The sequence below is a fragment of the Eubalaena glacialis genome, chromosome 1 (assembly GCF_028564815.1).
Source record: "Eubalaena glacialis isolate mEubGla1 chromosome 1, mEubGla1.1.hap2.+ XY, whole genome shotgun sequence".
NCBI lineage: Eukaryota > Metazoa > Chordata > Mammalia > Artiodactyla > Balaenidae > Eubalaena > Eubalaena glacialis.
This window is the reverse complement of record NC_083716.1, coordinates 42,973,868-42,997,781: the sequence shown is the minus strand read 5'-3', so window position 1 is coordinate 42,997,781 and position 23,914 is coordinate 42,973,868. Positions and strand designations below refer to the sequence as shown.

The following is a 23,914-nucleotide window of genomic DNA, read 5'->3' as shown; positions in this document are numbered from 1 at the left end:
AACTGTCAGAAACATCATCTCTAAATGTCAAGGGTGGTAAAATACTTGGCTTCAGTTCTTTATTATTTTCAGTTTTTGAGAACTCTAAAGAAAACTTCTGCACCAAAAAAAAATCAATTTTTTCAATAATGTATTTTTATTTTTATGGCCATGGTCAAAACTGTAATCCTAGCTTCTGCAAATCCAGGCACTGGGTGGGCACCCACAAACCAAAGCTCCTGGTCAGGCCCAACACCAGGACAACTATCACAGACCCATATTTTTGACCCAGCCCAGTGCCAGATCAGCCTCCATGGATGTAGAATCCAGATCAGATTCAGTAAACCCAGGCTTCCAGACCACCCTAACACTGGGCTCCATTGCCTCAGCTTCCAGGCTAACACCCATAAAACTAGGTTCCTACCTCATTCCAGTGCTGGACTGGACCCTGTTGATCCAAAAGATATGCCCACACCAGTGATAACTAGCACCTGGTTAGCCCCTGTGGACCCAGAATCCAGGTCCACCCACACAGACCCAAATCCCAGGCTATCATTGAAGACTCAGGGGTCAGGCCTACCCCAGTAAACCTACACTCCAGCTTGCTCCCACAGCAAGAGGCACAAGGCTGGTCCCCATGTACCCAAAGGCCAGGCCTTCCCACCTGCTGACCCAGGTACCACTAGTGCCTATTTAATGACTCTAACAGCAAGCTTTCTTACAGACACTGCTAGACAGACCTGTCAGAATCTCTGGATGGGCTGACGTGTAAAGGGCTTTGTCTTACAAAGCCAGTATGCAACTAATAGAAGAAGTGCTTACTTCCCAAATGCACAGACACTAACCTAAGGTCACAGGAATCATGAATATGAAGAAAACATGAAACTACCAAAGGAAACTAATAAAACACGAATGACTGACCCTAAAGAAATGGAGGTCTATGAATAGTCTGACAAAGAATTCAGAATAACCCTCTTAAAGAAATTCAGCAAACTACAAGGAAACACACAGAGACAAGTAAATTAAATTAGAAAAATAATACACGAACAAAACGAGAAATTCAAGAAACAGAAATCATTAAAAAAAATAGAAGAGAGGGCAGACAGCAGAAGCAAGAAGAACTACAATCCCGCAGCCTGTGGAACAAAAACCACATACACAGAAAGATAGACAAGATGAAAAGGCAGAGGGCTATGTACCAGATGAAGGAACAAGATAAAACCCCAGAAAAACAACTAAATGAAGTGGAGATAGGCAACCCTCCAGAAAAAGAATTCAGAATAATTAGTGAAGATGATCCAGGACCTCGGAAAAACAATGGAGGCAGAGATCAAGAAGATGCAAGAAATGTTTAACAAAGACCTAGAAGAATTAAAGAACAAACAGAGATGAACAATACAATAACTGAAATGGAAAATACACCAGAAGGAATCAATAGCAGAACAACTGAGGCAGAAGAACGGATAAGTGACCTGGAAGACAGAATGGTGGAATTCACTAATGCGGAACAGACTAAAGAAAAAAGAATGAAAAGAAATGAAGACAGCCTAAGAGACCTCTGGGACAAAATTAAACACAACAAAATTCGCATTATAGGGATCCCAGAAGGAGAAAAGAGAGATAAAGAAACCAAGAAAATATTTGAAGAGATTACAGTTGAAAACTTCCCTAAAGGGAAAGGAAATAGCCACCCAAGTCCAGGAAGCGCAGCGAGTCCCATACAGGATAAACCCAAGGAGAAACACACCGAGACACATAGTAATCAAATTGGCAAAAATTAAAGGCAAAGAAAAATTATTGAAAGCAGCAAGGGAAAAATGACAAATAACATACAAGGGAACTCCCATAAGGTTAACAGCTGATTTCTCAGCAGAAACTCAACAAGCCAGAAGGGAGTGGCATGATATACTTAAAGTGATGAAAGGGAAGAACCTACGACGAAGATTACTCTACCCAGCAAGGATCTCATTCAGATTCGATGAAGAAGTCAAAAGTTTTAGAGACAAGCAAAAGCTAAGCGAATTCAGCACCACCAAACCAGCTCTACAACAAATGCTAAAGGAACTTCTCTAAGTGGGAAAAACAAGAGAAGAAAAGGACCTATAAAAACAAACCCAAAACAATTAAGAAAATGGTCATAGGAACATACATATCGATAATTACCTTAAACGTGAATGGAATAATGCTCCAACCGAAAGACACAGGCTTGCTGAATGCATACAAAAACAAGACCCATATATATGCTGTCTACAAGAGACCCACTTCAGACCTAGGGACACATACAGACTGAAAGTGAGGGGATGGAAAAAGATATTCCATGCAAATGGAAATCAAAAGAAAGCTGGAGTAGCAATACTCATATCAGATAAAAGAGACTTTAAAATAAAGAATGTTACAAGAGACAAGGAAGGACACTAGGTAATGATCAAGGGGTCAATCCAAGAGGAAGATATAACAATTATAAATATATATACACCCAACATAGGAGTGCCTCAATACATAAGGCAACAGCTAACAGCTATAAAAGAAGAAATCGACAGTAACACAATAACAGTGGGGGACTTTAACACCTCACTTACACCAATGGACACATCATCCAAACAGAAAATAAGGAAACACAAGCTTTAAATGACACAATAGACCAGACAGATTTAATTGATATTTATAGGACATACCATCCAAAAACAGCAGATTACACTTTCTTCTCAAGTGCACATGGAACATTCTCCAGGATAGATCACATCTTGAATCACAAATCAAGCCTCAGTAAATTTTAAAAAATTGAAATCATATCAAGCATCTTTTCTGACCACAACGCTATGAGATTAGAAATCAATTATGGGGGGAAAAACCATAAAAAACACAAACACATGGAGGCTAAAAAATATGTTACTAAATAACCAAGAGATAACTGAAGAAATGAAAGAGGAAATCAAAAAATACCTAGAGACAAATGACAATGAAAACACGATGATCCAAAACCTATGGGATGCAGCAAAAGCAGTTCTAAGAAGGAAGTTTATAGCTATACAAGCCTACCTCAAGAAACAGGAAAAATCTCAAATAAACAATCTAACGTTACACCTAAAGGAACTAGAGACAGAAGAACAAACAAAACCCAAAGTTAGCAGAAGGAAAGAAATCATAATGATCAGAGCAGAAATAAATGAAATAGAAACAAAGAAAACAATAGCAAAGATCAATAAAACTAAAAGCTGGTTCTTTGAGAAGATAAACAAAATTGATAAACCATTAGCCAGACTCAACAAGAAAAAGAGGGAGAGGACTCAAATCAATAAAATCAGAAATGAAAAAGGAGAAGTTACAACAGACACTGCAGAAATACAAAGCATTCTAAGAGACTACTATAAGCAACTCTATGCCAATAAAATGGACAACTGCAAGAAATGGACAAATTCTTAGAAAGGTATAACCTTCCAAGACTGAACCAGGAAGAAATAGAAAATAAGAACAGACCAATCACAAGTCATGAAATTGAAACTGTGATAAAAAATCTTCCAACAAACAAAAATCCGGACCAGATGGCTTCACAGGTGAATTCTATCAAACATTTAAAGAGCTAACACCCATCCTTCTCAACTCTTCCAAAAAACTGAAGAGGGAGGAACACTCCCAAACTCATTCTATGAGGCCACCATCACCCTGATATCAAAACCAGACAAAGATACTACAAAAAAAAGAAATTTACAGACCAATATGACAGATGAACGTAGATGCAAAAATCCTCAACAAAATACTAGCAAACAAAAATCCAACAACACATTAAAAGGATCATACACCATGATCAAGTGGGATTTATCCCAGGGATGCAAGGATTCTTCAGTATACACAAATCAATCAATGTGATACACCATATTAACATATTGAAGAAGAAAAACCATATGATAATCTCAATAGACACAGAAAAAGCTTTTGACAAAATTCAACACCAATTTATAATAAAAACTATTCAGAAAGTGCGTATAGAGAGAACCTACCTCAACATAATAAAGGTCATATACAACAACCCACAGCAAACATCATTCTCAATGGTGAAAAACTGAAAGCATTTCCTCTAAGATCAGGAAAAAGACAAGGATGTCCATTCTCGCCACTATTATTCAACATTGTTTTGGAAGTCCTAGTCACAGCAACAGAGAAGAAAAAGAAATAAAAGGAATACAAATTGGAAAAGAAGAAGTAAAACTGTCACTGTTTGCAGATGACATGATACTATACGTAGAGAATCTTAAGATGCCACCAGAAAACTACTAGAGCTAATCAATGAATTTGGTAAAGTTGCAGGATACAAAATTAATGCACAGAAATCTCTTGCATTCCTATACACTAATGATGAAAAATCTGCAAGAGAAATTAAGGTTACACTCCCATTTACCATTGCAACAAAAAGAATAAAATACCTAGTAATAAACCTACCTAGGGAGACAAAAGACCTGTATGACGAAAACTATAAGACACTGTTGAAAGAAATTAAAGATGATACCAACAGATGGAGAGATATACCATGTTCTTGGATTGGAAAAATCAATACTGTGAAAATGACTATACTACCCTAAGCAATGTACAGATTCAATGCAATCCCTATCAAATTACCAATGGCATTTTTTACAGAAGTAGAACAAAAAATCTTCAAATTTGTATGGAGACACAAATGACCCCAAATAGCCAAAGCAGTCTTGAGGGAAAAAAACGGAGCTGGAGGAATCAAACGCCCTGACTCCAGACTATACTACAAAGCTACAGAAATCAAGACAATATGGTAGTGGCACTAAAACAGAAATATAGATCAATGGAACAGGATAGGAAGCCCAGAGATAAACCCACACACTTATGGTCAACTAATCTATGACAAGGAGGCAAGGATATACAATGGAGAAAAGACAGCCTCTTCAATAAGTGGTGCTGGGAAAACTGGACAGCTACATGTAAAAGAATGGAATTAGAACACTCCCTAACACCATACACAAAAATAAACTCAAAATGGATTAAAGACCTAAGTGTAAGACCAGACACTATAAAACTCTTAGAGGAAAACATAGGAAGAACACACTTTAACATAAATCACAGAAAGATCTTTTTTGATCCACCTCATAGAGTAATGGAAATAAAAGCAAAAATAAACAAATGGGACCTAATGAAACTTAAAATCTTTTGTAAAGCAAAGGAAACTACAAACAAGACAAAAAGACAACCCTCAGAATGGGAAAAAAATATTTGCAAATGAATGAACAGCCCAGTGATTAATCTCCAATATATATAAATAGTTCATGCAGCTTCATATTAAAAAAACAAACAATCCAATCAAAAAATGGGCAGAAGACCTAAATAGACACTTCTCCAAAGAAGATATACAGATTGCCAACAGACACATGAAAGAATGCTCAACGGCACTAATTATTAGAGAAATGCAAATCAGAACTACAATGAGGTATCACCTCACACCAGTTAGAATGGGCATCATCAGAAAATGTACAAACAACAAGTGCTGGAGAGAGTGTGGAGAAAAGGGAACCCTCTTGCACTGTTGGTGGGAATGTAAATTGAAACAGACACTATGTAGAACAGTATAGAGGTTCCTTAAAAAACTAAAAATAGAATTACCATATGACCCAGCAATCCCACTACTGGGCATATATCCAGGGAAAACCACAATTCAAAAAGACACATGCACCCAATGTTCATTGCAGCACTATTTACAATAGCCAGGTCATGGAAGCAATCTCAATGCTCATCGACAGATGAATGGATAAAGAAGATGTGGTACATATATATAGAAGGGAATATTACTCAGCCATATAAAGGAACGAAATTAGGTCATTTGTAGAGACGTGGATGCATCTAGAGACTGTCATACAGAGTGAAGTAAGTCAGAAAGAGAAAAACAAATATCACGTATTAATGCATATATGTGGAACCTAGAAAAATGGTACAGATGAACTGGTTTGCAGGGCAGAAATTGAGACACAGATGCAGAGAACAAACGTATGGACACCAAGGGGGGAAAGCAGCAGCAGTGGGGTTGGTGGTGTGATGAATTGGGAGATTGGGTTTGACATTTATACACTGATGTGTATACAATGGATGACTAATAAGTACCTGCTGTATAAAAAAAATAAAATAAAATTCAAAAGAAAAAAAAATAGAAGAAACCCTAGATTTGAAGAATGCAATGATTGAACTGAAGATATTCAATAGAGAGCTTCAATAGTAGACTCAACCAAGCAGAAGAAAGAATTAATAAACTGGAAGACAGTTTATTTGGAATCATTCAGTCAGAGGAGAACAAGAACAACAAAAACTGGAAATTAAAAAGAGTGAAGAAATCCTAAGTGAATTATGCAGTACCCTTAAAAGAAACAATCTATGCGTTATCGGAGTCCCCAGAAGGAGGAAAGGGAGAAGGTGGCACAAAGCTTATTTTAAAAAGTAAGGGCTGGGAATGTTCCAAATCTAGGGGAGATTTATATATTGATGTTCAAGAAGTTAATAAATCACCCCCAAAATTTCAACCCAAAACATTCTTTCAAAAGACACATTATAATAAAACCATCTAAAATCAAAGACAAAGAGAATTTTAAAAACAGAAAAAAAAATATTTCTCACATATAGGGTAAATCCCTTAAGACTATAGATGGATTTATCAGCAGAAAATGTATAGGACAGGACAGAGAGGGATGATATATTCACAGTGCTTAAAGAAAAAACATGCTAACCAATAATACTTACATGGCAAAGTCTTTCAGAAATGAAGGAGAGACCACTACACCTACTTTACAAGAAATGCTGCAAGGAATTATTTGAACTGACACAAAAGGATAAATAATAATAAAACATAAATATTTTAAAACATGAGGTAAAGGTAAATATATAGTCAACTTCAGATTATTCTAATGCTGTAATATGGTGGTTTGATAATCACTTAACTCTAGTATAAACATTAAAGGACAAAAGTATTAAAAATAACTATAGCTACAATAATTAGTTAATGGATACACAATACAAAAATGTAAATTGTAACACAAAAAATGTAAAATTGTGGGGGTGGGAGAGTAAACATGTAGAGTGTATGCAATTGAAGGTAAGTTGTTATCATCTTAAAATAGACTGCTATATCTATAAGATGCTTTCTGTAAGCCCCATGATAACTGAAAAGTAAAAACTTTCAGTAGATATACAAAAGGCAAAGAGAAGGGAAGCAAAACACATCATTAGAGAAAATCAATAAATCACAAGAAAGGCAGCAAAGAGGAAAAAAGGAGCAAGGGAACTACAAAGCAGCCAAAAAACAATAAATGAGATAGAATTAGTAAGTCCTTACCCATCAATAGTTACTGTAAATCTAAATGGACTAAATTATCAAATCAGAAAGCACAGAGTGGCTGAGTGATTTAAAAAGCAAGACCGAACTATACACTACATACAAAAGACTCAGTTCAGCTTTAAGGACATATAGAAGCTCAAAATGAAGGCATTTCCATGCAAATGGAAACCAAAAGAGATCATGAGTAGCTATGAGAGCATGAATAGCTATACTTATGTTGAACAAAGTTGACTTTAAGTAGAAAACTCTAACAAGAAACAAAAGAGATTATATAATAAAAAGGGGGGCAATTCAAAAGGAAGATATAAAAATCCTAAATATATATGTACCCAAAATCAGAGTACCTAAATATATTAAGCAAATACTAGCAGATCTGAAGTGAGAAATAGATAACAATACAATAATAGTAGGGGACCACAGTGCTCCACTTTCAACAATGAATATCTCATCCAACCAAAATATTAATAAGGAAACATTGAATTTGAATTATATGTTACACTAAATGGCCCTAACACAAACATACAGTACATTCCACTTAACAGCAGCAGCATACACATTTTTTCAAGTGCGCACAGAACATTCTCCAGGGTAGATTATTCATTAAATCACAAAACAAATGTTAGCAAATGTAAGAAGCTGAAGTCATACCAAGTATCTTTTCTGACCACAATGTTATAAAACAAGAAATCAGTAATAGGAGGAAACTGGAAAAATTACAGATGTGTGGAAATTAAAACAACACTTGCCAGAACATCAATGGCTCAAAGAATAAGTCAAAAGAGAAATTTTTAAAAGTATCTTGAAGTAAATGAAAATGGGAACACAATATATCAAAACTTATGGGATGCAGTAAAAGCAATGCAACAGGGAAGGCTATAGCAATTAATTAATTATTAATTAATTAATGTTTAAAAGCCTACATTAAGAAAAAAGATCACAAATAAACAACCTAACTGTACATTTCAAGGGACTAGAAGAAGCCCAAAGTTAGCACAAAGAAGGAAATAACAAAGATCAGAGCAGAAATAGATGATACAGAGAACAGGAAAAAATAGAAAAGATCAATGCAACTAAGAGCTATCTTTTTTTTAAATCTAACAAAATTGACCAACATTTTACTAGACTAAGAAAGAAGAGAGAAGATTCAAATAAATATATCATAAATAAAAGAGGACACATTACTACTGACACCGCAGAAATACAAAGGATCATAGGCAGTTACACTGAACAATTATACACCAAGAAATTGGATAACCTAGAAGAAGCAGATAAACTCCTAGCAATACAATCTACTAAGACTGAATCATGAAGAAGTAGGAAATTTGAACATATCAATAATGAGTAAGGAAACTGAACCAGTCACCAAAACATCCCCACAAAGAAAAGCCCAGGACTAACCAGATGGTTTCACTGAATTCTATCAAATATTTAAGAAGAATTAATGTCAGTCCTTCTCAAACTCTTCCAAAAAATTGAAGAGGAAGAAACACTGCCAAACTCATTATATGAGGGCATCATTATTCTGTTACCAAAGCCAGAAAAGTACGCTACACAAGAAGAAAACTACAGACCAATATCCTTGGTGAGTACAGAGGCAAAAATTCTCAAGAAAATGCTAGCAAACTAAAATCAGCAGCAAATTAAAAGGATCATATATCACCATCGAGTGGGATTTATTCCTGGGATGCAGCATGGTTCAACATATGCAAATTATGAGATGGAGATGACCTAAGTGTCCATTGACAGATTAATGAAGAAAATGTAGTATATGTACAAAATGGAATATTATTCAGCCATAAAAATGAAGGAAATCTTGCCTGTTGCAAAAACATGATAGACTTTGAGGGCATCATGCTAAGTGAAATAAGTCAGAGTAAGTCAAATACATATCTTCTCACTTATACGTGGAATCCAAAAAAGCTGAACTCATAGAAACTTATGGTTGCCAGTGGCTGGTGGATGGGGAAAATGGAGAGATGTTGGCCAAAGGGTACAATATTCCAGCTCTAAAATGAATAAATTCTGAGGATTTAATGTACAGCACAGTGACTATAATTAACAATATTATATCAATATTATATACTTGAAAGTTGTTAAGAGAGTAGATCTCAAATGTTATCACCTCACACAAAAATGGGTAATTATACGAGAGTATGGAGGTGTTAAATAAACTTATTGTGGTAATCACTTTACAATATATACGTGTATCAAGTCATCATGCTGTATACCTTAAACTTACATATATGTCAATAATATCTTAATAAAACTGGAAGATGTAGGAAAACAGATGTGATGTTTACATGGATATGGTCTTTAATGTTATGAGTAATAAAATGCTTAAAATGTTTTCCTTATAATTTAGTCCACAGAGTTTGCTTTTTTACTGACAGTTTAGATACTCATAAGTGGATTGTAGCAAAGAACTTGATTTAAAGAGGCAAAGCAGACTGTATACAAAGAATTATTAAAAATCTTTGTTTGAAGAATGCAGTTTTAAACAGTGATGTTGATGCTGCAGCTTTTAGCTTTTGACCTCGTTGAGCATCTTATTAAGAATCGTGATTGAGAATTTCCTCTGAGCTACCTCATTAAGAGTAATTAGAAAATATTTGCAAATGAAGCAACTGACAAAGGATTAATCTCCAAAATTTACAAGCAGCTCAATATCAAAAAAACGAAAAACCCTATCCAAAAATGGGCAGAAGACCTAAATTGACATTTCTCCAAAGAAGATATACAGATTGCCAACAAACACATGAAAGAATGCTCAACATCATTAATCATTAGAGAAATGCAAATCAAAACTACAATGAGGTATCACCTCACACTGGTCAGAATGGCCATCATCAAAAAATCTACAAACAATAAATGCTGGAGAGGGTGTGGAGAAAAGGGAACCCTCTTGCACTGTTGGTGGGAATGTAAATTGATACAGCCACTATGGAGAACAGTATGGAGGTTCCTTAAAAAACTAAAAATAGAACTACCATACGACCCAGCAATCCCACTACTGGGCATATACCCTGAGAAAACCATAATTCAAAAAAGAGTCATGTTACTCAGCCATAATGAAATGGAGGTGTTTGTAATGAGGTGGATGGAGTTAGAGTCTGTCATACAGAGTGAAGTAAGTCAGAAAGAGAAAAAGAAATACAGTATGCTAACACATATATATGGAATCTAAGGAAAAAAAAAAAAAGGTCATGAAGAACCTAGTGGCAAGATGGGAATAAAGACACAGACCTACTAGAGAATGGACTTGAGGATATGGGGAGGGGGAGGGGTGAGATGTGACAGGGTGAGAGAGTGGCATGGACATATATACACTACCAAATGTAAAGTAGATAGCTAGTGGGAAGCAGCCACATAGCACAGGGAGATCAGCCCGGTGCTTTGTGACCACCTAGAGGGGTGGGATAGAGAGGGTGGGAGGGAGGGAGATGCAAGAGGGAAGAGATATGGGAACATATGTATATGTATAACTGATTCACTTTGTTATAAAGCAGAAGCTAACACACCATTGTAAAGCAATTATACTTCAATAAAGATGTTTAAAAAAAAAAAAAAGAGTCATGTACCACAATGTTCATTGCAGCTCTATTTACAATAGCCAGGACATGGAAGCAACCTAAGTGTCCATCGACAGATGAATGGATAAAGAAGATGTGGCACATATATACAATGGAATATTACTCAGCAATAAAAAGAAACAAAATTGAGTTATTTGTAGTGAGGTGGATGGACCTAAAGTCTCTCATACAGAGTGAAGTAAGTCAGAAAGAGAAAAATAAATACTGTATGCTAACACATATATATGGAATCTAAAAAGAAAAAAAAAATGGTTATGAAGAACCTAGGGGCAGGATGGGAATAAAGATGTAGACCTACTAGAGAATGGACTTGAGGACACGGGGAGGGGGAAGGGTAAGCTGGGACAAAGTGAGAGAGCGGCATGGACATATATACACTACCAAATGTAAAATTGATAGCTAGTGGGAAGCAGCTGCGTAGCACAGGGAGGTCAGCTCGGTGCTTTGTGACCACCTAGAGGGGTGGGATAGGGAAGGTGGGAGGGAGGGAGATGCAAGAGGGAAGAGATATGGGGATATATGTATAGCTGATTCACTTTGTTATAAAGCAGAAACTAACACACCATTGTAAAGCAATTATACTCCAATAAAGATGTTTTAAAAAAAAAGTAATTAGAAAATACAATAAATTAGCTTTCAGAAATATGAATGTAAATTCTTTAACTGCTTTTCATAAAGTGTTTTTTTTGTATAATTTTGTTTTCCTCATTGACACAAATCTTTATCCCTTTCTTTTTCCTTTATATGTTAATTGTAAAACATAAAGACAAATTAGATAATACGGTAAAACAAGCCAATGGAAAAAGCCTTTTAGGAAGAGTTTTGGAGTAACAGAAAGCAAGATCTTGTGAAGAGCTTTTAGGAGTACAAAATCCACTTTACATTAGATTACCAAAGCAGATTTTTTATTTTTATTTTAGTTATAAGCATTCCTGTGGTAATTTTAGAAAGGAGATCTTTTGCATGATTCAGCTATAACTACGTATCCTTAGCAATCTGTGGCCATATAATTAAATGTATTGTTGCTATTCCAGTACATTAAATGCACACAAAAAAAATGCTAACATATATGAAGCCTATTTTGTTCTGCTAATAAAATATGGCTTTCCTTTGACTGTTGAAAAATTTAAGAATCTACTTCTTAATTAAAAATATGTAAAAGTCACTGCTTTTAAAATGTAGATATACAAATTTTGTATGGGATTAGCTCATTTGTTTAAAATAGAATTTACCTAACAATAACTTATAAAGCACTTCCATATGCCAATCACTATTCCATACAATAATTTCAGTTTTACAACTAATGCAACTGAGCTACAGAGAGTTTAAGTCACTTTCAAAGATCTTAAAAGCTAACAAGTGCTAAAATGTGGCTAGTATTGAACCTAGGCAGTCTGTTTCCCAAGGCTATGTCCATAACCACAATACCATGCTGCTTCTTCTGATGTCAGTGGTGACATAATACCTTGGACCAAGAACTATTTCATTCATGTCAAATTCCTCAAACGTAGTTATGATTCTGTTTCGGAAGTTTATATGAGTAAGGAAAAACTGTCGCTATCAATGGAAAGAAAACTCAAAGAGCTTCTAACTCATGCAGTGTGAATTAAGTAAGAACATTACACTTGGGTACAAATACTAACATATTTGACAATGCATTTACATGAAATTATAAAATAGTGAATTATAGTAATATTCCCAGTGAACAAAAATAATTTTAAAAGTATTACTTGATCTTCTGATCAGACTCCTGGCAATTCAGTTCCTGTACTGCCTTCTTCCTGCAGCCCTTTACTTATCTTTCTTTTTATTACTTAGATCCATTAACTTCTTAAGAATGAGAATGGGTTTCTCTCACCAAATGCCAACCATGTAAAAATCTTAAATCTTACTGTTGTTGATAGACCAATTAGAATATGAAATAAACAGTAACTTTTGAAAAAAAATGTAGAGATTGAGGGAGCCATGGCCTCTATGATAAATCGTCCTAATGAAAGCAGTGATGTAGAACAATAATCATTAATGACTTCAGTGGGCATTACTAGACCATATTGTTGGAACATCATAATCAAATTATATAATCCAATTAATGATGACACTAAGGCATCATAAAATACACCTTCCTTCCTCCATGGTAATATTTGAAATCTATTAATGCTAATATCTTACTCTTGAATTGAAAATGACTTACTTGTAATGTCCTTTAGCTTACTCAGTTCATTTTGTTTTTCAGTTATGGTCTATTTGTTGACTGCAGTTTTACAACTTATAGTTCTATTGATCTTATAAATTTCAAGGTCAAACTCCTTTTCTTTTGGATGAGAGAGTCAAAATGTAAAACAAGGAGTTTTTGTATTAAGATTTCACTCCTATGTGTATTTTCCAGGAAATGAATATTCCAAAGATCAACAGAAAAATATAAGAATAGTCTCTCTGCTACTGCTTGTGACAAGCAAATTGAAAATAAAATGTTTGTGCAGCCAGAAATTTTGAGAGCGCAGTACTCCTTTGAATGAGAGGCCAAATTGCTTTGAACTAAGTGACTGATCCAGAGGGAGAGGGAGAAGGGAGAGAAAATGTGTGTGTGTGTGTGTGTGTGTGTGTGTGTGTGTGTGTGTGTGAGAGAGAAAATGAAAGCTTCTAGATAAGAAACACCAGATGACTTTGAATATCCAAAGTGATAATAGAGGAATGTTGAAAAGAGTAGAGTTTTCAGAAAATCTGTGACCCTTTCATGATCTTTCTACTTGATCACAGACCATCAGTGACATGTCATGTGGCTGCTTTTATTCTTAATGAGAATGCACTTCACAACCACATATGTAATAAGATCAGCCCTCACTGAGAATTTAGGGAAATCCAAGGGATTCTCTGCCACCTTTTGGTCAAAGGGAAAAAAATAGGAACGATTTTCCAAATACATTCCTTAAAATAATGATACTGTACAAATTAAGGTGCATCTATTCTGCCTGTACATTTTGCCAGGCAAAATGAAGTTATCATAGATTATCTCATTTATACTTGTAATAAATCTATGAAGTAGTTATACTTACTATTACACCTATTTACCTAAACTGAGGTATAAGAAGTTAATAATCTACTTAATTTACACAGCTATTAAAAGCCAAGGTTAGGATGTAAAAATTGGTTTTCTGACTCCAAAGCACATGTTCTTAAGCTCTATACTGTACTAGGAATCAATTCCTTTAACACTTTAAACACTCCCCAAAAGATCTGAAATGATGAATAATAATGATTTAATTGGTTATTTGTTTTATTCCTTTACCATGGAGGAAGATGTTCCCTAGTTCAACAAATATATTGAATGACTATAGTATGTCAAATACTCTGCTAAGTGCTAGAATAATTCACTGATAATCATAGGGAGCTGGTAAAGAAATGGCCGAGTAAAATTTCTAAAAGACTGACACGAAAGTATTTGTGATCTTTGATATCATGAGAGCTTTGATATCTGAGGTCTTGGAGTTTTATTTCTTTAAGATGCAATTTGATAAAATCATGAAGGAACTTGGAATGCATCCTTGCCATTAATAGGATATTGGAGTAAGTTTGCTCCGTAATAGTTCTTCAGTTCAGTCAGTTGGATGATCAGAGTGTAGAATTCTAATAGAAACTATAAATAATTGGAAACAAGTGAAAAATTTCTCCTTCTCTTTTCATTATTCCTCTTTATAATTCTGAGCTCTCTATGATCTTTCATAACTAATCCCTCAAAATCCTGAATTCCTACAAAAACTGTCTCTTTCTTTACTTGAATAGTGGCTTTTTCCTCATAGGGAAGGAAAAATTTTTCTTCTACATTTCTAGGTTCTTGACTGAGACCTCCCTGTAATAGAACAATTAACAGGGGAAAAACAAATTTAATCATGTACAAAAATATGAGACTCAAACACAACCAGGCAATTGAGGCTTAAATACCATCCTGAGCTAAGGAAAGGGATAAGTGGTCTGAGACTTCAAAGGGAAAGAGGGAGTTCACAGGAAGATGAGAAAAGGAAATGTTCAGTAAACAAATGTTTGCCCTGCATGCAGATACTTCTCTCAGATGAAAAAATTATCTCTAGTAATAGCTCTCTTCCTGGTACAGGCCCCCTTTCTAAATTCTTTTAGGCTGTTAAAAAGGAGGAGGAAAAAAAAAAAAAAAAAGGCTTTTGCTGAGTCTGCTGGGTCTTTACTGCCTTCAGCTCCACATGCCAAATTGACATATTTTCAGGTGGCATGCGGTGCTACCCTTCGCATTTCTGCTGAGGTAGTATCAGTGGTCCTGTCTTTTAATAACTAATTTGTTACACATTCTTTCCCCATTATTTTTATATGAAAATGACATTTCAAACATTAAAAAGAAAAAAGACTAAGTTATAGAGGGCTTTTTAAAAATTGTTGCAAATTTGGTCGAGGCTCTTCATTTTTGCATTCAAGAAATAGTTGCTGACAACTATGTGGCAGGAACTTTGCCCTGGGACCACAACTCTGAGGAACAGAAACAAGATCTAGATTATCACTGCATTTTCTGTCAGTGAGGAGTCAGATATTCATAACTTGATGTTAGAAGGCAGAATTAACTGAGTATATATCAGGGAACCTGGGGATTGGAAATGATTTCTTCGGAAAAGCGAAGCACAAGTTAAAATCTAAAGAATATATAAGTGAATAATGGGTTGAGTGTGAAGATTAGAAATGAGAAATAATGCAATCTGGAAAGATCTTTAGGTAGCTCAGGACAAAAGATAGCATGATTAAAGAAAAGAAAAGAAAAACCTGTCTGGAATGCAGAGAGCAAGTGAGAACATGGAAATAGATGAGACTGGAGAGGAAGAAGAAGGCGGTATCATGCAGGACCTTGTAGGCCATATATTTTGGTTTTCATTCTAAAATCATACTATACAGAGGATTGTAGACCATGAGAATTTTGTTTTAACATAAAAGCAATGGTACATCATTAACTGGTAAGCATGTTTTAATTTGTAAAAGATCACTGCGGTTAAAGATAGAAATTAAAAGAGTGGGGCAAGATTGACTGTAGGGTGAACAGTTAGGAAAACCTGTTAGACTAGGTAAGAGATTGGATTAGCATAGTGACATCAGATTGAAAGTTGTAGGTGGATATGAGAAGTTTTTCTGTAGTAATGAAAGTCAAGATTTATTGAGGGATTCAACATAGAAAAGCAAGGGTGATGGGCAGGCTCAAAGGTGACCCCCTGGTTTCTGGTTTATGCAACTTAGTGCAAAATTGTGCTATTCACTGAAATAGTACATACTGGAAGAGGCCAGGTATGGTCTGGGGGTAGCAACTAGAATCCATTTCGGAGTGTTACATTTAAGGCACCTTTGAAATTGCAAGTACAGATGTTGTCTGAGCTGCAGGACCCAGACTCAGAGGAGAGGTCTAGGCAGGAAATATGCTAGTCGTTGGACATATTGATGGCAATCGCCATGTTAATATAAGAAAAAAGTCAATATATTTGAAATTTTATTGAAAAGACACTGTTTGAACTTAAATGGAAGTTTTGAGAATAGGCTAAGGTGGAAATAGGGTCGACCTAGCTGTTCTCTCTTCCTAGTAAGGAATGAACATATTTGGACAATTCTGGATATTCCCTTTGTAGAGTAACATGATCTTAAGCTTCAGGTCATAATAAGAACAGCATATTACAGGTTCATTTCATTTGAAACCAGTCATTCCATATCTTGCTAATGCAGTTTTAGGTTTTAAATCTGACTTGTTGCATGAAATTTAAAAATATACAGAAAAAATATATGGCTTATTTTTAGCTTGATGACAAATTTGCGGAAATAAATCACACTGGGCATTCAGCTATTTGTATTCATATCCTGCACTTTACAACAAATTGGATATGGGAATCAGGTAGGGGCCTGAGAGGTTAGAAATCTGAGGCACGAAAAACAATGAATTTGTGATTTAACCTGGACAGTCAAGGGTGAAATTAAATAGATTACAGAAGTTTGTTCCAAGGCACAGGCATCATCAGCTAACCTGTCTTTCCTTGGCAGACAGATTATCCAAAGACCGTAGAGAACAGGATCACCCAGTCCCCAAATTGCTTTCTAGTTTTCACTTTGATCTCCATTTGGATATTTTGCATACATAATACATCCTGGTTACTCCATCCAAAATTACTTTCTTTCAAGACAGTTCTGAATATACCTGTCATTAAAAATATTTTTGTGCATTTCAAAACTAACTATACTTTCATGAACACATCATTCCAAAGCAAACACTTAGGCTGTTGTGAACCATGTTATTAATAGATTACTTTTATGTATCTGACTAACCTCTCTTCATTAGTGTTGTGAGTCAAAATTTTTTAATCATTTTTGTTTTGATTCAGAATAAAGAAAGTTTATTGGTTGGGCATGAAAAATATCTTATTGTGGGGTTTTGGAAGCTGCTAAAAGAATAAAGCTGAGTGAAAGTCATCTAAAGGGGTCTGACTGGGAGGAACTGTAGCTGCACCTATATTCCTGGGCTGTTTCTGTTGGCGAGGACATAATGAGAACAGTGACTTCCGAGCAGCATTCATGGAGGAATGTTCAATGAGAGACTGCAGCTGGGCTGACTGCAGTTCAGAAAAATTCAACAAACATTCTTTCAGGATCAACTCTAGTCTGATTCTGAGGTTACTTAGATATATGAATGTGACACAGACTTGGTCTGAAGGAGCTTTTATGAGAAGAAAATACTAATATATTTTTTATGAAGTAATTTTTCCAGTGGAATACAGTATATATTGAAGGAATGCAGAGAAGAGGCATTTAATCTAGACAACAACAAGGAAGATTTTCTAGAAGATGTGATGCCTTGCCAGGTTCTTGAAAGAGAAATAGAAGTTAACCAGGGGTAGAAGAGGAGGAAGGGCATTTTGGCAGATGGCACAGCAAACATAAATTTGGTTTGTTATGACTAAAGAATGAACTGAGAATGGGAAGGGTAAGGGAGGGAGGTAGGGCTGGAATATGGGGAGTCGTACTTGACTTAGATGTGTAGAAAAAGTCTACCCATAAATGTAATAGTAACCAAATGGTGAGAGGTTTTTGTATATGTATGCCTAGCTTTCTCCTTCTTTCCTTTCCCTTTATGCTGCCTGCCTATAAAGTTATTGATTAAATATCTAGTCCTCTATCAATATTCACATTCAGATTCACCACACTTTTTCTCTACTTTGCAGCTATGAGGATCTTAACTAAGGCAGTGACCTCATATATAAATATTATATATATATTATATGGAGGTAGGGAGGGAGGGAGGGAGAAAGAGAAGGAGAGTGAAGAGAAAGAAAATAGTATTGAAAGGTAACTACTCTTTGAAATACAAACAGAAGGCATGTTGGTAATCCAAGAATTGCATCCTGTAAGAACTGGTCATGTTTCCTTTATTCTTTCCACAGATTGCCTCTGCCTTCTTGTGTATCCCATTTCCACTCCCAGCAGGCATTCTCTGTATTTTAATTGTTTGTGTTGTTAATGAATTTATTAAAGAATTGACTCACATAGACCACACTGTGCCATACCTATGTGGTTGTTTATGAGTCTTTCTTTTATCTGATCACTCAGATCCATGAAGAAAGAAGTTGTTGGTTTTTAATTCCCATGTTCAGCACGTAGTAAGTTATCTACAAATTTGACTGAATAATTTTTGAATGCATAGATGAATAAAAAACTAGATGAACAAAGTATTATGAGAACATGGAGGTAAAAGATAAATTCTGACTGGGGAAATAGACAAGTTTCCGTGGAATAGGTGAAATCTAGTTCTACCAAGAGAAGCAGAGACTTGCCAGGCAGGAGTAGAGGCAGAAATGAATTTAGGTAACAAAACTTCCTTAATAATGCAAGATACGTTCTAGCAAGAGTAAGGGCTCTGATGTGACTGAAGGGCACAGTGCTTAATTCTAAGTAAACAATGTTAAGACCATGACATCCTTTGAATGATATCCTAAGACAATTTTCTTCACTCCAAAGGAAACTTAAGTTCTTTGGGCAGAGAAATGCCATAATTTTACCTTTGATTTGGGTGCATAAAATAATTCTCATGAAATGAATAAATGAATGCAGGATGAGAACAAAGCTTCTAGGAGATCAGTGAGGAAACCACTGCAAAAGTAGAGGTGACAAATAGTGAGGATCTGTGCTATGTCAGGGGGTATAGGAAGGAGAGGATGAAGTGTAATGAGGTATTTTAGATCTAAAAATGCTGTGACCTGAAACTCCTTGAATACTGACCAGGATGAAGAGAGAAAAACTGGAGATTTCTGATATTTTAAGCTTCATATGGGAGAGCATATATCTTACAATATAGAACACTGCTTGCCAAAGCCTTTTTTATTCATGCCCATGAACATAATAGCAGAATTTTAATAGATAAATAGTAAACCTTGAAATCATCTTCCAAATAGCACACATACTTGGACGGCTTTAAGCCAATTTATGTTGCAGTCACAGGACTGTGCCATGTACATTTAACTGTGTGACACAGCCCTATCAGGCTGACCAAGTACCTCCTGGGAGAGTGCTTTATGTCTCAGAAGTGTACTTTTGACATCTTCCAGGCAAAACCTTCACATTTTAATTATCATGGATGTTATAGCTCATGATACTATTTATATGTTCATTATCATGAGATACTTCGGTATTAGCATTGTTTGAAATAACAAATTAATCACTACTGATTGACAGGCACTATTCTTAAGGTTTGTTCAACACAGGGATAATAGACAATTCATAAGTAATTTTATTTACCTTTTCATAGGACACATAGGTGTACTGTATGTTATGTTCGAGTTGATCTATAATTTTTAAGATGTTAGTGACATACATTATCAAGTTAACTTGTTACTACTGTGTTAGAATTACAAAAATCTAAGGATTTTATATATTTCATTTCCAGAAATCATTAGGTGATTTATCTGTTATTGTATAATGCTATTTATGTCTTTAAATCCTCGCTAAATATACACATGTATTCTTTCTTCCTTTCTTTCATTTTTCTGATCTGCTTCCATTGATGACTCTATACTTTTGACTCCAGACTGGCAATATGAGGGTAAGATGACAAAAATAAAATCTCAAACAACCTCATGAACATTGCTTGTCTGTCTTTGTTTTATTCTCTTTAGAACATTATTAAAGATCTATTCACTCTTTTTAATTAGACCCTTTATCACAATTAAAGGCCAATTATGTTTGTTTCTGTTGTGATGCTTTAATTACAATTTATCCTTGTTAATCATCCCTTTATGTTATTTTTATCGGTTAAATTACCATCCCGTTATCTCTGTCCTGAAGGACCTCTGCTCTCCAGTGGTCTCTGCTGGTGTTTTCCAGTAAGATTTGAACAGTTTCATGGTATACAAAGTGTCTTTGTTACGATGTGGTAAGGAATCCATATAGCTCTTACGAGAATTTTTTAAAAATAAAAAATTGTTAAAAGTAATGATGCATATTAATTTGATTGTAGGATTTTTCTTTTTAAATATCAATATACATCTCAATGAATTTAATCTCAGGGTGAGTGCTCCTGCAGTAGCTACTTCTTACTTTGTCTTGTTTTCTCTTTAGATTGCAAACTAGCTAGGGGGGGACCACCAGCCACCATAGTTGCCATTGATGAAGAGAGTCAGAATGGTGAGTAAGCTATGTGTTTTAAAAATGACTTAATCTAAGAGGGATTTCTCATTTCAAACCTAGATTTGATATGTGTGGAAGTACTAAATGAAAGCTTCAAAGCAAATCCACTGAGAGTTCCTCTTTTATTTCTTCCCTGTATGAGTTTAAATTAGGACATTAACTGGAAATACTTTATTTGGATTACATTATGAGAGACTTAATGAATAGAATAGTTTAATGAATAGTTTTGATTGCAGAGAAGTCATCTGATTCACGATCAGTCTAAGAATGCATCTAGATACTGGCTAGAACTTTTCTTTGTCAATAGGTAGAGTTGACTATCACACATACTGTTACCTAGTGTATTTCTCCAAAAGAAATGGACCACAAGGTAAACTCTGCACTGCTAATTTAAATTTGCTACAATCTGGTAAGGATTAAGATCCATAATCTATTAGACATGGTGATTTAAGAATAGTTACTAGGGGGACTTCCCTGGTGGTCCAGTGGTTAAGACTTTGCCTTCCAATGCAGGGGGTGCAGGTTTGATCCCTGGTCACGGAGCTAAGATCCCACATGCCTCGTGGCCAAAAAAATCCAAAAAACATAAAACAGAAGCAATATTGTAAGAAATTCAATAAGGACTTTTAAAATGGTCCACATCAAAAAAAATAAAAAATCTTAAAAAAAAAAAAAGTTACTAGGAAAACAAAGTGTTTGGGAACAGAAAATTGACAAAAGGTCTAGAGCAGAGGAGGAAATCTGAATTTTCACTCAGTCTATCTGCCATAATTAACAACTAATTCCTAATTTATATTACAATCTTCAAAAATTTAATTTTCCTTAACAAAAAATTGGCACTTTTGTTCCCCAACACTCTCCTAGTCTCTCTAAACTTTACAGATATTTAGAGATTCTCCTCCTCTATTAGGTAACAATAAAGTGGAAATCCCTTGGGTCTTGGTTTCTATTTCAAACTATTCTAAATATGAGAATGTTCTGTGGCTCATTTTGTCTACTAATTCTGTAACAGACTTTCCACTGGGTTTGATTTGTACTTTCTGTCTAGGCTCAACACTGTTTTGCCAGATTGATGTCTTTTGAAAAAAGAATGTCAAGTGGTTTATTGGAAAGTGACTTTTCCCTGAAATTCAACCTACGTGTATTTTGAAAATTTCTATAGTACACATAATACCTGTGTTGGTTCACTTTATCATGTATCAGTATTTATTATGCTGTACTAGAAACATTTCTTTTACTTCTTAGAATAATTGGCATAAATTTTTATTCTTGAACATCTTTCACTTCTTTGGAATCAGCCAAAAATGTCCACAACACTGCTGGCCTTTGTTTAAACAAATTTAAGTGTTTATACTAAATTATAGAAATATTATAAAAATTACACAGGTTTGTTTATTTTTAAAAAGTCCCTATTGAGCTTGAAAGTATATGAAGATAATGAGTTATTAGGATGCATTTAAATAAATTAGAAATAAGTCCTATATGTATCTGCAGAAAAATATATATATAAAAATACTATACCAGAAAAATTTCATCTCACATGTAAGATTATGGTTTATCGTTAACTACTTTCCTGTCAACAAATCTGTTTTCTAAATGTCCTACAATAAAAAGTTTGCTTTTTAACCAGAGACAAAAAAATAAACGTGATAGAAAACCAATCTATATTTTCTCATTGTTCACCAATTCCCTTGAGCATATAAGCTGAGCTGAACTAAAGCATTTAATTTTACTAAATAGTTATTTTAACATGTAATTCTATACAGAGCTTATTTTGCCAACCAGATAATTATAGCCACAATAATGATATTTTACCTTTCCTTGTGTTGATTAGATCCCACTTTTTAAAGGAGCTCAGGAAGTCTACAAAGATGTTGTCATAGCAGTTCTGCAATGATGGCATGTGGTGAAAGTTCAATATTTATATTTTAGAAGAATGTGACATGATGTAGTTGCTGTGCTCTTTAATTGGCATATTTTGTAGAAACTGCCAACTACTCAGAATGCTGCCAAAGTTATTTGAGTGTCATCATAAGGAGTATAAATACCAATCTAGAGATTAAATGTTTTACATTTCTCTTTCACATTAAATTTCTAAAAATATGGTGATCAAATGAACCTCTGCCAGATATTACAATGTAGTGTGCAATCATTCTTGCCTTAAAAGTCTAAAGGAAACAATCCATGAAAGTGTTTTCATATTTTTCTTTAGGCAATCTAGGAAACTTCCCAATAGGACAGTTAATTCTAGTCTGGCTCTTAAACTCTTGGTTTCTTTTTTCTTGCATCTTTTTAATTGGTAGTAACAAAACATGTGGGTATCCTATTTTACCAGAAAAATAAGCACCTATTTTTAAATGTTCTGTGGCTTCTTAAAAGTAAGGCATAGCAAATCCTTTATTAAGCCAAACTAGTAAGTTTGGGTGTCAACTTGCTTTCGGCTTACTTTATTGATGTCTACAGCTGAACAATCTCCATTGCCAAATACATCCTCTACTATACTACTATAGTATAGCTTTTAAATAACTTGGGTATTTTTTTTTAACTCAGGTATTTTAAAATATATACTTAATTTTCTTATATAAGTCACTAAGGTACATTCATAGAATGTCCATTATTTGTCACATGCATCTGCATATTTCAAGATTTTTATACTCTGTGGGATGGAAATATTTCCTTTTTATGAATATATATGCTAAATTAATTTGCACATCTGTATATGTTTGAAAGAATTAAAAATTTAACAGGTAGAGATCCATAAACTTCTTTCTCACCCTGGGACCTGTTAGATTGTTCCTCTCTTTGGTCCTTGTCCTCAGTAGTATATTGATAACAGATTCATTATATCACCCTCGATCTGAACCAGGAGTTTATTTTCATCACAACTACCAGAAAATCAAGCTTACGTGGTAAGAACACAAAGTCAACCCATTAAGAGAATCACATTGGTTCCTGACCACCGCCAGAAAGCTCTAGAACTAGTATGTAGAAAATGTTTAATGAGTATTTGCATTTAGAGAGGAGAATGTGTACCAAGAAACAGATTATTTTAAAATATCTAAAAATTTTTTCCAGAAAAGCTTATGTATACACAAAAACCTGCACATGGACATTTATAGCAGCTTAATTCATAATTGCCCAAACTTGGAAGCAAGCAAGATGTCTTTAGTAAGTGAATAGATAAGTAAACTATGTACATCCAGACAAATACAGACTAAAAAGAAATGAGCTATCAAGCCATGAAAAGACATGGAGGAGACTTAGGTGCATTTTACTAAGTGAAAGAAGCCAATCCGAAGGAAACATGTACTGTACGATTTCAACTATGACATTCTGG

At 34.8% G+C, this 23,914-nt stretch overlaps 1 protein-coding gene across 17 annotated transcripts in view; it reads left to right on the top strand.

Annotated features, from left to right (window-relative positions):
• Positions 1 to 23,914, top strand: part of PCDH15 (protocadherin related 15) — a 712,410-nt gene that overhangs the window by 111,602 nt on the left and 576,894 nt on the right. For 11 of the 17 annotated variants that reach the window (XM_061195806.1, XM_061195799.1, XM_061195791.1 and 8 more), the window contains exon 2: positions 20,509 to 20,574. The exons of 3 other annotated variants lie outside the window; for them this stretch is intronic. In XM_061195806.1, coding sequence (XP_061051789.1) covers positions 20,509 to 20,574 — 66 coding nt within the window. Of the gene's footprint in view, positions 1 to 19,978; positions 19,994 to 20,508; positions 20,575 to 23,914 lie in introns of all 17 variants that reach the window. 3 more of the 17 variants (XM_061195824.1, XM_061195783.1, XM_061195725.1) reach the window with 1 other exon arrangement.